This window comes from Vigna unguiculata, chromosome 6 (genome assembly GCF_037176805.1).
Source record: "Vigna unguiculata cultivar grain cowpea cultivar isolate G323 ecotype 2 chromosome 6, ASM3717680v1, whole genome shotgun sequence".
Lineage (NCBI taxonomy): Eukaryota > Viridiplantae > Streptophyta > Magnoliopsida > Fabales > Fabaceae > Vigna > Vigna unguiculata.
This window is the reverse complement of record NC_140797.1, coordinates 23,581,587-23,593,977: the sequence shown is the minus strand read 5'-3', so window position 1 is coordinate 23,593,977 and position 12,391 is coordinate 23,581,587. Positions and strand designations below refer to the sequence as shown.

The 12,391-nt window shown below is 42.2% G+C and overlaps 1 protein-coding gene across 1 annotated transcript; it reads left to right on the top strand.

Moving 5' to 3' along the window:
• Positions 1-4,776: 4,776 nt before the first annotated feature.
• LOC114174487 (uncharacterized) lies at positions 4,777-12,003 on the top strand. Its single transcript, XM_085675035.1, has 3 exons — positions 4,777-6,914; positions 6,951-8,351; positions 8,538-12,003. The coding sequence occupies exons 1-3, from the start codon at positions 4,777-4,779 to the stop codon at positions 11,980-11,982; spliced, it is 6,984 nt and encodes a 2,327-aa protein (XP_085531161.1). The 3' UTR covers positions 11,983-12,003.
• The last annotated feature ends 388 nt before the right edge of the window (positions 12,004-12,391 follow it).

The window sequence follows — 12,391 nt, the reverse complement described above, 5'->3', positions numbered from 1 at the left end:
TCAAACACCATCACCTTCGACCTGTAATCAGAAAATCAAGCAGATGCTTCACCACCCCTCTTCGTGTTTTGTTACATCCCGAACAACATCAAACTCTCACATTTTTCCCAATCACATACATCCAATCAAAACAGAGAAGAAAGAGAAATCGCCGGCGGGTCGGAGTTGGAGTGGGCGAATCACCGGCGGCTTCGATCACGTCTGGTCCCGCGACGGTAGGGCTCGGTATCGTGGCTCCCAAAACTTGGTGATTCGCGCGAGAAGAAGAATGGAAGGCTTGGGGCACAACGAAGGCGATCTGGGTCGCAAAGGCCAGGGGTTGGGCTTCCATGGTGCTCGCGTGTCCCAATCGTAGGGTCCGGTGCGGTGGCGGCAAGTCTTGGTCGGCTACGAAGGTGCGACGAAGGAGCTCGCACTCGGAACACGAGGACGAAGGAGCGCTCGCGTAAACGCGAGAACGAAGTCGAAGCGGTGGCACGAGTGCCGGCAGCTCCGTCAACGGTGGCTGCCATTGTCGCCGGCGTCTAAGGCTGAGCGGGTGCGTGACCCAGGGCTGGGGGTTGTGCTGTGTGGAAGAGGATGGTTGGGAGAAGAAAGAGGCGTGGGTGAAATTAGGTTTTTAGGAGATGGTTGAGACTTTTGCTCTGTGCACCCCACTTTCAATCTTTGCACCCCTCTTTTTTTATTTTTTTCATTTTTTTTGCCATTTCGTTTGTGCACTCCCGCATGCTATTTTCACTCCTTTTGTTTTTTTATTTTTATTTTTATTGTTATTTTTTTGCTTCATTATTTGTAAACACTATTGCTCTTTCCTGGCTTCTTCCTGCACCTACATGTTTACTGACCCCACTCCCTCTGCATGTTTTATTGGTGTTTTTGGGCTTGTTTTATATTTTATTTGTCGCACTCCCATTTTTACTGTACACACCTGATTTCCCATGTTATTCATGCACCACCATATTTTTGTATTTCACTTTTATCCTTCTTAAATAATTTCATCATTTTATTTATTTATCTTTTTTTATTATTCTTTTTTATTATTCCTTTTTATTTATTTATTTAAAAAAAAAACAAATATATTTGAAAATTATCAAAATTGCAAAAAATAGGAAAATCTAAAAATTCTCTTTAACTTTATTGTGTCTGTCCGGTCGCCCGCACCATATGACACTGATTTTCAAAAATACAAAAAATATATATTTTCTTTCCCTTTTAGTGTCTGCCCGATCGCTCGCATCGTATGACACATGTTTTCAAATAATTCAAAAACACCAAAAAATATATAAAATTTCAAAGTACAAAAACATCAACGTTTTTAAACAAGATATCTTTTTAAGAACTACGTAACCCTGATTTCTCATTTTTAATGAGAATACGTAGGACCAAGGTCAATCCTTGTCGGGCCCAAAAAAACAAAAAAATTATTTTTGTTTCTTTTTAGTTTTTTTTTTGTCTTATTTTTTTTTGGGAAAAGTTAATATTTTGAAAACCACATCAACTTTGCATTTTTTAATTAAAGGTACCGCCCTTGGGCGGGCGCGATAGGGTGCTAACACCTTCCCTACGTGTAACCGACTCCCGAATCCAAAATATGGTTTTTTCGCAGACTTGTATTATCTTTATGGTTTTCCATAGTTTTCCAGAATAACTATGGTGGCGACTCCGAAATCTTTTTTAAACCCATTTCTTTTTTCGATTCGCCCTCCCGTCGCGATTCCGGTTGCGACAGTTGGCGACTCCACTGGGGACGCTAGAGAGTCAAGCTATTTAATTAGATATGCGGACTGAATGTGGTTTTCCTTTTTTCTTTCTTTTTATTTATTTATTTTCTTTTATTTCTTTTTTCCCCCTTTCTTTTATTTCATTATTGTTTTTATTTTTATTTTTGTCTCTTTTTTTATTTGTATATTCTTGTCTCTATTTTAATTTATTTATATCTATCTCTTGGAATGATTGTGTGTAAATTGTTTCGCATATTTTGTTATATATCTGCTTGGGAAGTTTTCTGGTTGTTTTGCAGGTGGGGGTTATGGTATGCATCATCCTCCCTCCACACACACACACTTTGTGCATATCATGAGCGGGGCCCTATACCCGGGTCTGTGTAACTTAGAGTTAGAGGGGATTGTGTAGCAGTGCCACAGTGGATGAACTTCCCAAGTGGTCATTGTGAGAACCCCAGCTAGAGTTTGTTTACTTCGTTGGTACTCCCACATCTTGTTGTCTACCAACTGTTGTGGGAAATGCCTAGAAGTAGGCCATAGCTCTAGTGACCTTGATCCTTAAGTATTAGGGAACTATCCTGGTGAGCGCATATATTTTACCTTAGGACCATTAGGCATCGAACCTCTGATAAGGCACAAGGGGAGACATGTGCATTACCTTAATTCTCATCTTATTTTTCTCGCTTTATTTGAATTAGCAATGAAGCCATGTGTCTGTACTTTCTTTCACGGCATCATCATACATGCATTGTGATTATTTGTTCATGCATAACATGTACTTTGTCATGCCATGCCATAACATTTCTTGTGATTCTAGGTCAGAAATTTTAAGGCTGTGATTGAGTTTGTGAAAAAAAAAGAAACACAAGAAATTAACATGGGATTTCAAGTCGGAGGGAATTTAGGGTCGGATGCCTTGAAGAAGAAGTTACCTATCAGGGTTATAGATAGCAATCTGAATGGTTTAAGGGAAATAGTGCAACAAATGAAGACTATACAGAGGAACGCTTTCAAGAAGCGGTATGGGAACTTATTGAGGTTGTTGAATGTGGAAGTCCAAGCGTCGGCAGTCACCACTTTGGCCCAATATTATGATCCGTAGCTCAGATGTTTCACCTTCCAGGATTTTCAGTTGGCACCAGTAGTAGAAGAGTTCGAGCAGATTTTGGGTTTGTCGGTGGAAGATAAAGTCCCTTACAGATATTCTGAGCAACGAGCATCTATCTCTACGTTGGCAGGAATCTTGAAGGTACACCCTACTGAGCTAGAGAGTAAAATGGCCTCCAAGGGCAACTCGAAGGGGATCCCCCAAGGGTATTTAGAAGGGCACTTGCGTCGTTTGGCTGAGAAAGAGATAGGGGAGACGTTCATGGATGTGTTGGCTCTCACACTATATGGAGTCGTGGTCTTCCCTAACATGGAGAATTTTGTTGATCAAGCGGCCATCGATGTGTTTGTTGCTTACAAGATTCATTCGGAAAGTCCAGTCACTGCGGTTCTAGCTGATGTGTACGGGGGTTTGAATTTGTGCTACGCACTCAAGAGGAAGAAGATGTTATGCTGTGTACCTATATTGTATGTATGGTTTATATCCCGAGTCCGCTTGGGTACAGTAAATGCTGAATGTCAGATTGGGGAATTGCCACATGGCGGCGTTGAAATTCGAGGGGCGAAAGAATGGGCCCAATTCTGTGCAGGTTTGGATGGGGGAAAGATTAGATGGTGTGTCCCTAGGCTGCCCAAGTCGCATGTCATTTCTTGTGGGGATTTCCCTAACGTCCCTCTGATAGGTACCAGAAGTTGTGTGAATTATAACCCTGTTCTGGCGCAACGGCAGTTTGGGTGTCCAATTAAGAGCTCTCCAACTCCAGAATCTTTGGTCGCCATATGGACTTATTATGAAGAAGGAATTTCTCAAGATCTAATTCGAAGAGTTAGGAGTGCCTGGGGTGAGGTTTTGCGTGCAGAAAAAGACCCAAGGCCATGGGTAATGGACGGGAAAATACCTTACCGACGATGGATTCTGGAAAGGGTTAATATGATCAAGTTACCTTTCAAATCGGACTCCTCTGCTCCGGAGCGATTGGAACCTGCTGAGTCTGAGGAGGTGAAAGGGCTAAAAGAAGAGATCGAGAAGATGAATTTAAAAAATGCCAAATTAATTAACGAGCTTCAAAGTCTCCGACATGAGTACGTGGATCTGAGGCGTGACAATGAGGAAATGACAAAAGCGTATGAAGGGATTCTTAGGCAACAAAGAGAAGAACGAGATCATGCTTTCAGAGTGAAACAGGATTTGGCCGCAGCAAGCACCGCATTAAAATCAAAGGACCGAGAGAGAGATGCAGCAGCAGCATCTAAGCGCCAAAGGGATCAGTTGTGTGAAGAATTTAAGAGAGAGAAAATTGAAGCACTGAGACGGTTGCACAATGCTCAAATGAGAATTAGTGAGGTTGAACAACAAATGAGAGAGGTGGTGTCGACCTATGAGGTGAAGATGGACGAGGAGCGTTGGCATAGAGCTGAATTGGAAAAGGAACATCGAGAGGTGATCAGTCGGATGAATGAGTACACAGCCGAGCAGGAAATGACTATAGAACATTGGAAGAGATGTTTCTCACAGCTAGCTGCCATGGCGAATGGAGCAATTGAAGAAATCCCACGATTATTAGCTGAAGCAGAGGCTACACTACCGATCTTCAATCCGCCAAGGGAGATTGAAGCTTTCTTTAATCATTGCAAGAAGTTGATGAGGGAGATGAAGAGCATGATAGTCAGGGGTAGGGAATAGGTTTTATTTCTTTTCTTGTTTAATCAATGTAGAAGACTTGTTAATGGTTGGGTTGTATCAGTTTTGTGTTAATTTCTATGATATATTTACCTTAACGTTCTCACAGCTTTAAAATTTCCGACTAGAATAAATGTTTTGCATTCATTTTATTTCTTTTCATTCTTCATAATTCATTTCATTTAACGAAATAATAGAGCAAAATCAAATACGACGGCAAAATTTCCACGACACCCTTATCGCACACGAGCTAACCACAGAAGCATGGAAGATTGGGAAGAAGCCCATGAAGCTGTGAAGGCTGACATTAACGAGCTAAAGGATCAAGTGGGCCAAATCCTAGAGGTTTTGAAGTCACTGAAGGCTTCAGGGGAGGCCTCATCCGCTAGGGTCGAGGAGAATGCTCATTCTTATAGTACGCCTCTAGGCGCGTCAGTTCCGTTCCCAATGTACGGCTTGCCTCCGGGATACACTCCTCCAGTTGGAGAATATTCAGATGCAGAACAAACTTCTTTCTCTTTTCCTGCAGCTAACAACACACTATCGAACGGTACTCAAGGGCCGATGTTAGCTTCGACACCCGTGACAGGAGCGGAGATGAATGAGACAGTCACATTCACAGGACCGAGGATGACTGTGGCGCCCCAACCTCCGAAAACATTCATCGATGCAGATGCTGCGACTAAAGCTGCACCACACGCTACAGTCCAAGCAATATCCACTGTTGTTGATGGGGCTAAGAGTAAGCTTGAAATTCTTGAGGAAAGGATTCGTGCCATTGAGGGTGGTGGAAGCTATGGGTTCGGTGATGTGGCGAGATTAAGCCTGGTTCCTGGTGTGATGATACCACACAAGTTTAAGGTCCCAGAATTTGAAAAGTATCACGGCACCACATGCCCTAAAAGCCATCTGACAATGTACGGTAGAAAGATGGCTGCTTATGCCTATGATGAAAAATTGCTAATACATTGTTTCCAAGATAGTTTGGCTGGGGTAGCATTGAATTGGTATACACACTTGGAGCCATCTCGAATTCATTCCTGGATCGATTTGGCCGACGCCTTTGTGAAACAGTATAAATACAACATAGATAGTGCGCCAGATAGATTGCAATTGCAAAACATGGCCAAGAAGGATACTGAGTCTTTCAAGGAATATGCACAACGGTGGAGAGAGTTGGCTGCTCAGGTTGAGCCACCTCTACTTGATAAGGAGATGGTGGCGACGTTTGTAAACACGCTGCAATCACCATTTTATGAGCATGTATTGGGGAATGTGTCTTCCAATTTCGCTGATATCATCATCATAGGGGAAAGAATAGAAATCGGGTTAAAAAGCGGAAAGATTGCATATGGCCCATTCGCGGCTGCAACTCCTAAGAAACCTAATTTTATTCCCGGAAAGAAGAAAGAAGCAAAAGTACAAGCGGCCTCAGTGATGCCTGTGTGGGAAAGTCAGGCTCCTACGATTAATTATCGAGCACACTTGAACCAACCTCCTTATGTGGCCAATGCAATGTCTGTTCATCAAATACGACCTCAGCAACAAGGGTTTTATCAACCATCGAATCTTTATCAACCACAACGTGCTCCAAACAGTGCTTGGAAAACCGAACCTAACTCGAATTTCAACAGAAACGCGGGACAAAACGCTAATCTAAGGAGGAATCAAGAGAGGAACTTCGTTCATTTCACTCCTATTCCTATGTCATATACGGAATTGTTGCCTCATCTCCTCCAAAAGCGTTTGGTAGCCATTTGTCCGATGAAGCCTGTGCAACCTCCGTTCCCCAAGAATTATGATCCAAATGCCAAATGTGATTATCACGGAGGGGGAGTTGGTTACTCTATTGAGAATTGTGTGTCCCTTAAACACAAGGTGGAAGCTTTAATCAACTCAGGATGGATAAAGTTCCATGAAGACAAACCTAGTGTTGAGGCTAATCCCCTTTCTGGTCTTGGGAACCCTTCGACAAATGCCATTGAGGTTAAGAAACACCGACTGGTGAGGGATGTGAATGAAATTCGAAGCTCCAAGCGGTTTGTTTTTGAGACACTATTAAAATTGGGTTTGTTAAAAGGAGAATATAACCTGAGTAAAAAGTGTGGATTCCATCCGAGTGCTAAACATTCTATCGATGAATGCACAAAGTTCGAGGATGTTCTACAAAATCTTATAGACAGAAACTTTGTGCAAGTATGTCACGGACACATGGAGGATGAAGCATTTGCACAAGATGGTGCGGAACCCGGTGTGACTTTGCCAGAGCCATTGGTGATTCATTTCACTAGATCCACCTCTACCCTGACAATTCAAGAAAGACAATCTGTTATTATCCAAACACCCTCCCCATTTCCCTACAAAAGTGAGAAAGCTGTCCCATGGAAATATGGTGCATACGTGTTAGGTGAGGAACAACGGGTAGGTGGTCAACCTAGCAGTGGTGAGTCAGTGGTGAAAAATATATCAGGCATCGGTGGAATTACGAGAAGTGGTCGAATCTTTACGCCTCCAAACTTGATGAAAGATGGAGTTGGCAATAATGAATCGGCGAATACCAAAAAGGCTAAGGAACTCTTGAAAGGGAAAACCATCCAAACCGACGAGGGTCTAAGAAAAGATGATGGGAAAGAAGTATCTGATGAGGAGGCTTGCGAGTTCTTGAAGTTCATACAACAAAGCGAGTATAAAGTGGTCGAACAGTTGAATCGCCTGCCTGCTCGAATCTCACTTTTAGAACTACTCATGCATTCAACCTCTCATAGAAAGTTGTTAATGAAGATACTCAATGGAGCGCATGTGGAGCAAAATATTTCTCTGGACAGTTTTAAGGGAATTGTTAACAATATCACTGCTAACAACTACCTCACGTTTACCGATGAAGAGATACCTACTGAAGGGAGGGGACACAACAAGGCCCTCCATGTCTCTGTAAAATGCTTGGATCATGTCATAGCACGTGTATTGATCGACAATGGATCTTCCCTGAATGTGATGCCAAAAACAACATTGGGAAAGCTACCGTGTGAAGGTATTCACATGAAACCAAGTGCAATGATAGTGAGAGCTTTCGATGGGAGTAAAAGAGAAGTAATGGGAGAGGTAGAATTGCCGATCCAAATAGGGCCATGTGTCTTTCAAATAACTTTCCAAGTGATGGACATCCTTCCAGCATACAGTTGCTTGTTGGGTCGTCCTTGGATTCACTCAGCGGGCGTAGTACCTTCAACCTTGCACCAAAAGTTAAAATATGTCATGGGTGACAAATTAGTGATTGTTTCAGGGGAGGAAGATATTTTAGTAAGTGGGCCTTCATCTTCTCGCTATATTGAAGCAGCAGAGGAAGCCCTCGAGACAGCCTTCCAATCTTTGGAAATTGTGGGAAATGCCTATGTGGAGCCCTTTCCAATGAACCCACACTTGTCGCGTACTTCCCTTATGACGGCCAAGGTCATGTTGAAAGAGGGATATGAGTACGGAAAGGGGCTAGGCAAGTACGAGCAAGGATTGATGTATCCTTTAGAAGTCACCGAGAAAAAGAATAAATACGGCCTTGGATACAAGCCTACTAGAGAGGATAAGAGGAGGCTGGCGGAAGAAAGGAGAGAGCGCGGTGTGGCTCGAATCCAAGGAAAAGGACTGGGGTTAGGAAAGATTCGCATCTGTGACATCAGAGATAGCTTCCGCAGCGCGGGATGGATCAACACTAGTCAGATAGCAGCTGTTAGAGATGAAGATGAACCTGAAAGCTTGGTTTTTGTGCAGCCTTGTGCTCCAAATGCGCTACTCAACAATTGGGAGACTTTGGATCTACCCGTGATGTTTAATTTGGTTAAAATGTAATATTTTTAATTTGTCCTATTGCTTTACCCGAAGCTTTAGGATTCATGACTTAACAGGATGACACCTTTTCCTTTATGCTCAGCGTGATAATCAATTTGTGTTTGCTACCTTTGTTATCTTTGTTTGCATTTTTCATTGTTTGTTTGTTTATTTATCTTTTTTTATAAACTCAAATAATGCAGATATGATAATGAATGTTTTGAAAATAACAATGTCGATGTCCCTAACTTCGAGCACCCTGTCAATAATATGGAAGATGATTATGAAGGTGACTCCGAACCCTCCCCTGAACTAATGAGATTAGTAGAACAAGAATCTAGGGAAATAAAACCCCATCAAGAAGATGTTGAAGTGCTTGACCTAAGTGAGGGGGATGAAAAGAAAGAAGTGAAAATTGGCACGAGTATGAAGAAAGAAGTGAAAGAAGAATTGTGTGTGCTGCTAAAGGAGTTTAGGGATGTGTTCGCTTGGTCGTACAATGATATGCCTGGTTTAGATACTGATATAGTACAACATAAGCTTCCACTCAAACCAGAATGCCCTCCAGTCAGACAAAAGCTAAGAAGGATGAAACCAGAAATGTCATTAAAGATTAAAGAAGAAGTGCAAAAGCAATTTGACGCTGGATTTCTAGCTGTGGCAAAATACCCTCAATGGGTGGCAAATATTGTACCCGTGCCCAAGAAGGATGGGAAGGTTCGGATGTGTGTTGACTATAGAGATTTGAACCGGGCGAGCCCAAAAGACAACTTCCCATTACCGCACATCGATACATTAGTGGATAATACAGCCAAGTTCTCGCTATTTTCGTTTATGGATGGCTTCTCGGGATATAATCAGATTAAGATGGCACCCGAAGATATGGAAAAGACCACGTTTATCACATTGTGGGGGACATTTTGCTATAAGGTGATGTCTTTCGGGCTTAAGAATGCTGGGGCCACCTATCAAAGGGCCATGGTGGCACTTTTTCATGATATGATGCACAAAGAAATCGAGGTTTATGTAGATGACATGATCGCCAAGTCTGAGTCAGAAGAAGAACACATCCTCAACCTAAGGAAATTATTTGAGAGATTGAGGAAATTTAAACTTAAACTAAACCCAGCAAAATGCACATTCGGTGTGAGATCTGGAAAGTTGTTGGGTTTTGTTGTCAGTCAAAAGGGGATAGAAGTCGATCCCGACAAGATGCGTGCGATAATCGAAATGCCTGCTCCCAGTACAGAAAAGGAGGTACGGGGTTTCTTGGGCAGACTGAACTACATTGCTAGGTTCATCTCCCAGTTAACCGCCACTTGTGAACCAATATTCAAGCTATTGCGTAAAAACCAGGTTGTTGAGTGGAATGAAGACTGTCAGACTGCTTTTGATAAAATCAAACAATATCTACAAGATCCTCCTGTGTTACGCCTGCCCGAACCGGGGAAGCCACTCCTTATGTATTTGACGGTACTTGATGAGTCAATGGGTTGTGTGTTGGGTCAACATGACAAAACTGGAAAAAGAGAGCATGCCATATACTACCTGAGCAAGAAGTTCACGGAATGTGAACAGCGATACTCGTTTTTAGAGCGAACCTGTTGCGCATTGGCATGGGCTGCCCATCGTCTAAGACAATACATGTTGAGTCATTCTACCTGGTTGATATCCAAGACTGACCCTATCAAGTATATTTTTGAAAAGCCCGCTCTCACTGGAAGGATAGCCCGGTGGCAAATGCTATTGTCAGAATACGACATTGTGTATGTCACTCAGAAGTCCATCAAGGGTAGCGCTTTGGCTGAATATCTGGCCCAACAACCCGTTAACGATTATCAGTCGATGCAACCCGAATTTCCGGATGAGGACATCATGACCTTGTTTGAAGATGACCAAGAAGATGAGAATATAAAGAAATGGACGTTATTATTCGACGGGGCTTCTAACGTCATGGGACATGGTATAGGGGCAATACTAATATCTCCAGAAAACCAATACATTCCAATGACAGCAAGGTTGTGTTTTAATTGCACAAACAATATCGCTGAATACGAAGCATGCGCTATGGGCATCCAAGCCGCGATTGAGTCAAAGGCAAAATTTTTGAATGTATATGGAGATTCAGCGTTGGTTATCCATCAACTAAGGGGAGAATGGGAAACTAGGGATCAGAAGTTGATTCCCTACAAAACTTATATCATGGAATTGGTGGAGTATTTTGATTTCATTAAATTCCACCATATTCCGCGAGAGGATAACCAATTGGCAGATGCCTTAGCTACTTTATCATCGATGTTCAAGATTAATCAGGATGGGGTAATGCCGATGATCCAAATGAAGAGTCATGAAGGGCCAGCATATTGCCATTTCATTGAAGAAGAGTTAGACGGTAAGCCATGGTATTTTGATATTAAACGCTATATAAAAACCAGAGAATACCCCGAAGAAGCATCTGAGAATGATAAAAGGACACTGAGAAGGTTGGCTGCAAATTTTATCCTGAGTGGGGATGTGTTGTACAAGAGAAATCATGATATGGTTCTCCTTCGATGTGTGGATGCAAAAGAGGCCGAGTCAATATTGGAGGAAGTTCATGAAGGAACTTTTGGCACACACATGAATGGACACTCGATGGCTAGAAAGATCTTGAGGGCTGGTTACTTTTGGTTGACTATGGAGGATGATTGTTGCACACACGTGAGAAAGTGCGAGAAATGTCAGAAGTATGTAGACAATATCAATGCGGCACCCACTACTTTAAACTTAATGTCTGCCCCATGGCCGTTTTCAATGTGGGGGATAGATGTCATCGGGGCTATAGAGCCAAAAGCCTCAAACGGACATCGCTTCATTCTAGTTGCAATTGATTATTTCACTAAATGGGTGGAAGCTGCTTCCTACGCTAGTGTGACTAGGAAGGTTGTGACTAAATTTATAAAGAGAGAGTTAATTTGTAGGTACGAGTTGCCTAGCAAGATAATCACTGATAATGCCACCAATCTGAACAATCAAATGATGGCCGAATTGTGTGAAGGATTTAAAATTCAGCATCATAATTCTTCTCCTTATCGTCCAAAGATGAATGGGGCAGTCGAGGCTGCTAATAAGAATATCAAGAAGATTGTACAGAAAATGGTGGTCACGTATAAAGACTGGCATGAGATGCTTCCCTTTGCTTTGCATGGGTATCGCACCTCAGTACGTACATCAATTGGGGCAACACCTTTTTCTCTAGTGTACGGAATGGAGGCAGTACTACCCTTCGAAGTAGAAATCCCATCCCTACGAGTGTTAATGGAGACCCAGTTGGAAGATGCAGAATGGGTTCAGGCCCGATTTGACCAGCTTAATCTCATTGAGGAAAAAAGGCTAGCGGCAGTGTGTCATGGACAGTTATACCAAAGAAGGATGAAAAAGGCGTTCGACAAGAGGGTGCGTCCTAGAGAGTTCCATGAAGGCGAGGTAGTCTTGAAAAAGATCTTACCTATACAAAAGGATCATAGGGGCAAGTGGACTCCAAATTATGAAGGCCCGTATGTGGTGAAGAAAGCATTTTCTGGTGGGGCACTAATTCTCACAAGGATGGATGGAGAGGAGTTACCGTTACCGGTCAATTCTGATGCGGTCAAAAAGTTTTATACATGATGATTCCTTGATAGGAAGTGCTACTAGGAGATATTGACATTGTCTCCAAATTTTGTTGTATTCTACTTTGTTTTTCATTCAATAAACACCATTTGTTTCTCTCCATAAATTTAAAGCAATGAATGTCACGTTGAGTTCGTAAAGAGAATAATGAACAAAAAAGAAGGGAATAAAAGTATGTGCATACTAACGAGGCATCACGGGTACATTCACTAAGAGTAGACTCATTTTTGGAGGGTGTCGTGGAAAAAAAAATTAGTAAATAAAAAGGCAAAAAATAAAGCTTCATATGAACTTTATCCATGCATCCATGCATTTATGCATCCTCACCGCATTACATCTTTTGCCTAAAGATTGAATCTTGTCGGTTAAGCATTCAAGCAGTGTTTACTGACACATCAAAATCAAA

Bases quoted from the DNA above. Each gene is read 5' to 3' on its own strand.
- LOC114174487 (XM_085675035.1), top strand. From the start codon at position 4,777: ATGGAAGATTGGGAAGAAGCCCATGAAGCTGTGAAGGCTGACATTAAC. The intron at 6,915-6,950 runs GTTAGGTGAGGA...TGGTCAACCTAG, and splicing joins TGGAAATATGGTGCATACGT to CAGTGGTGAGTCAGTGGTGA. The intron at 8,352-8,537 runs GTAATATTTTTA...CAAATAATGCAG, and splicing joins ATGTTTAATTTGGTTAAAAT to ATATGATAATGAATGTTTTG.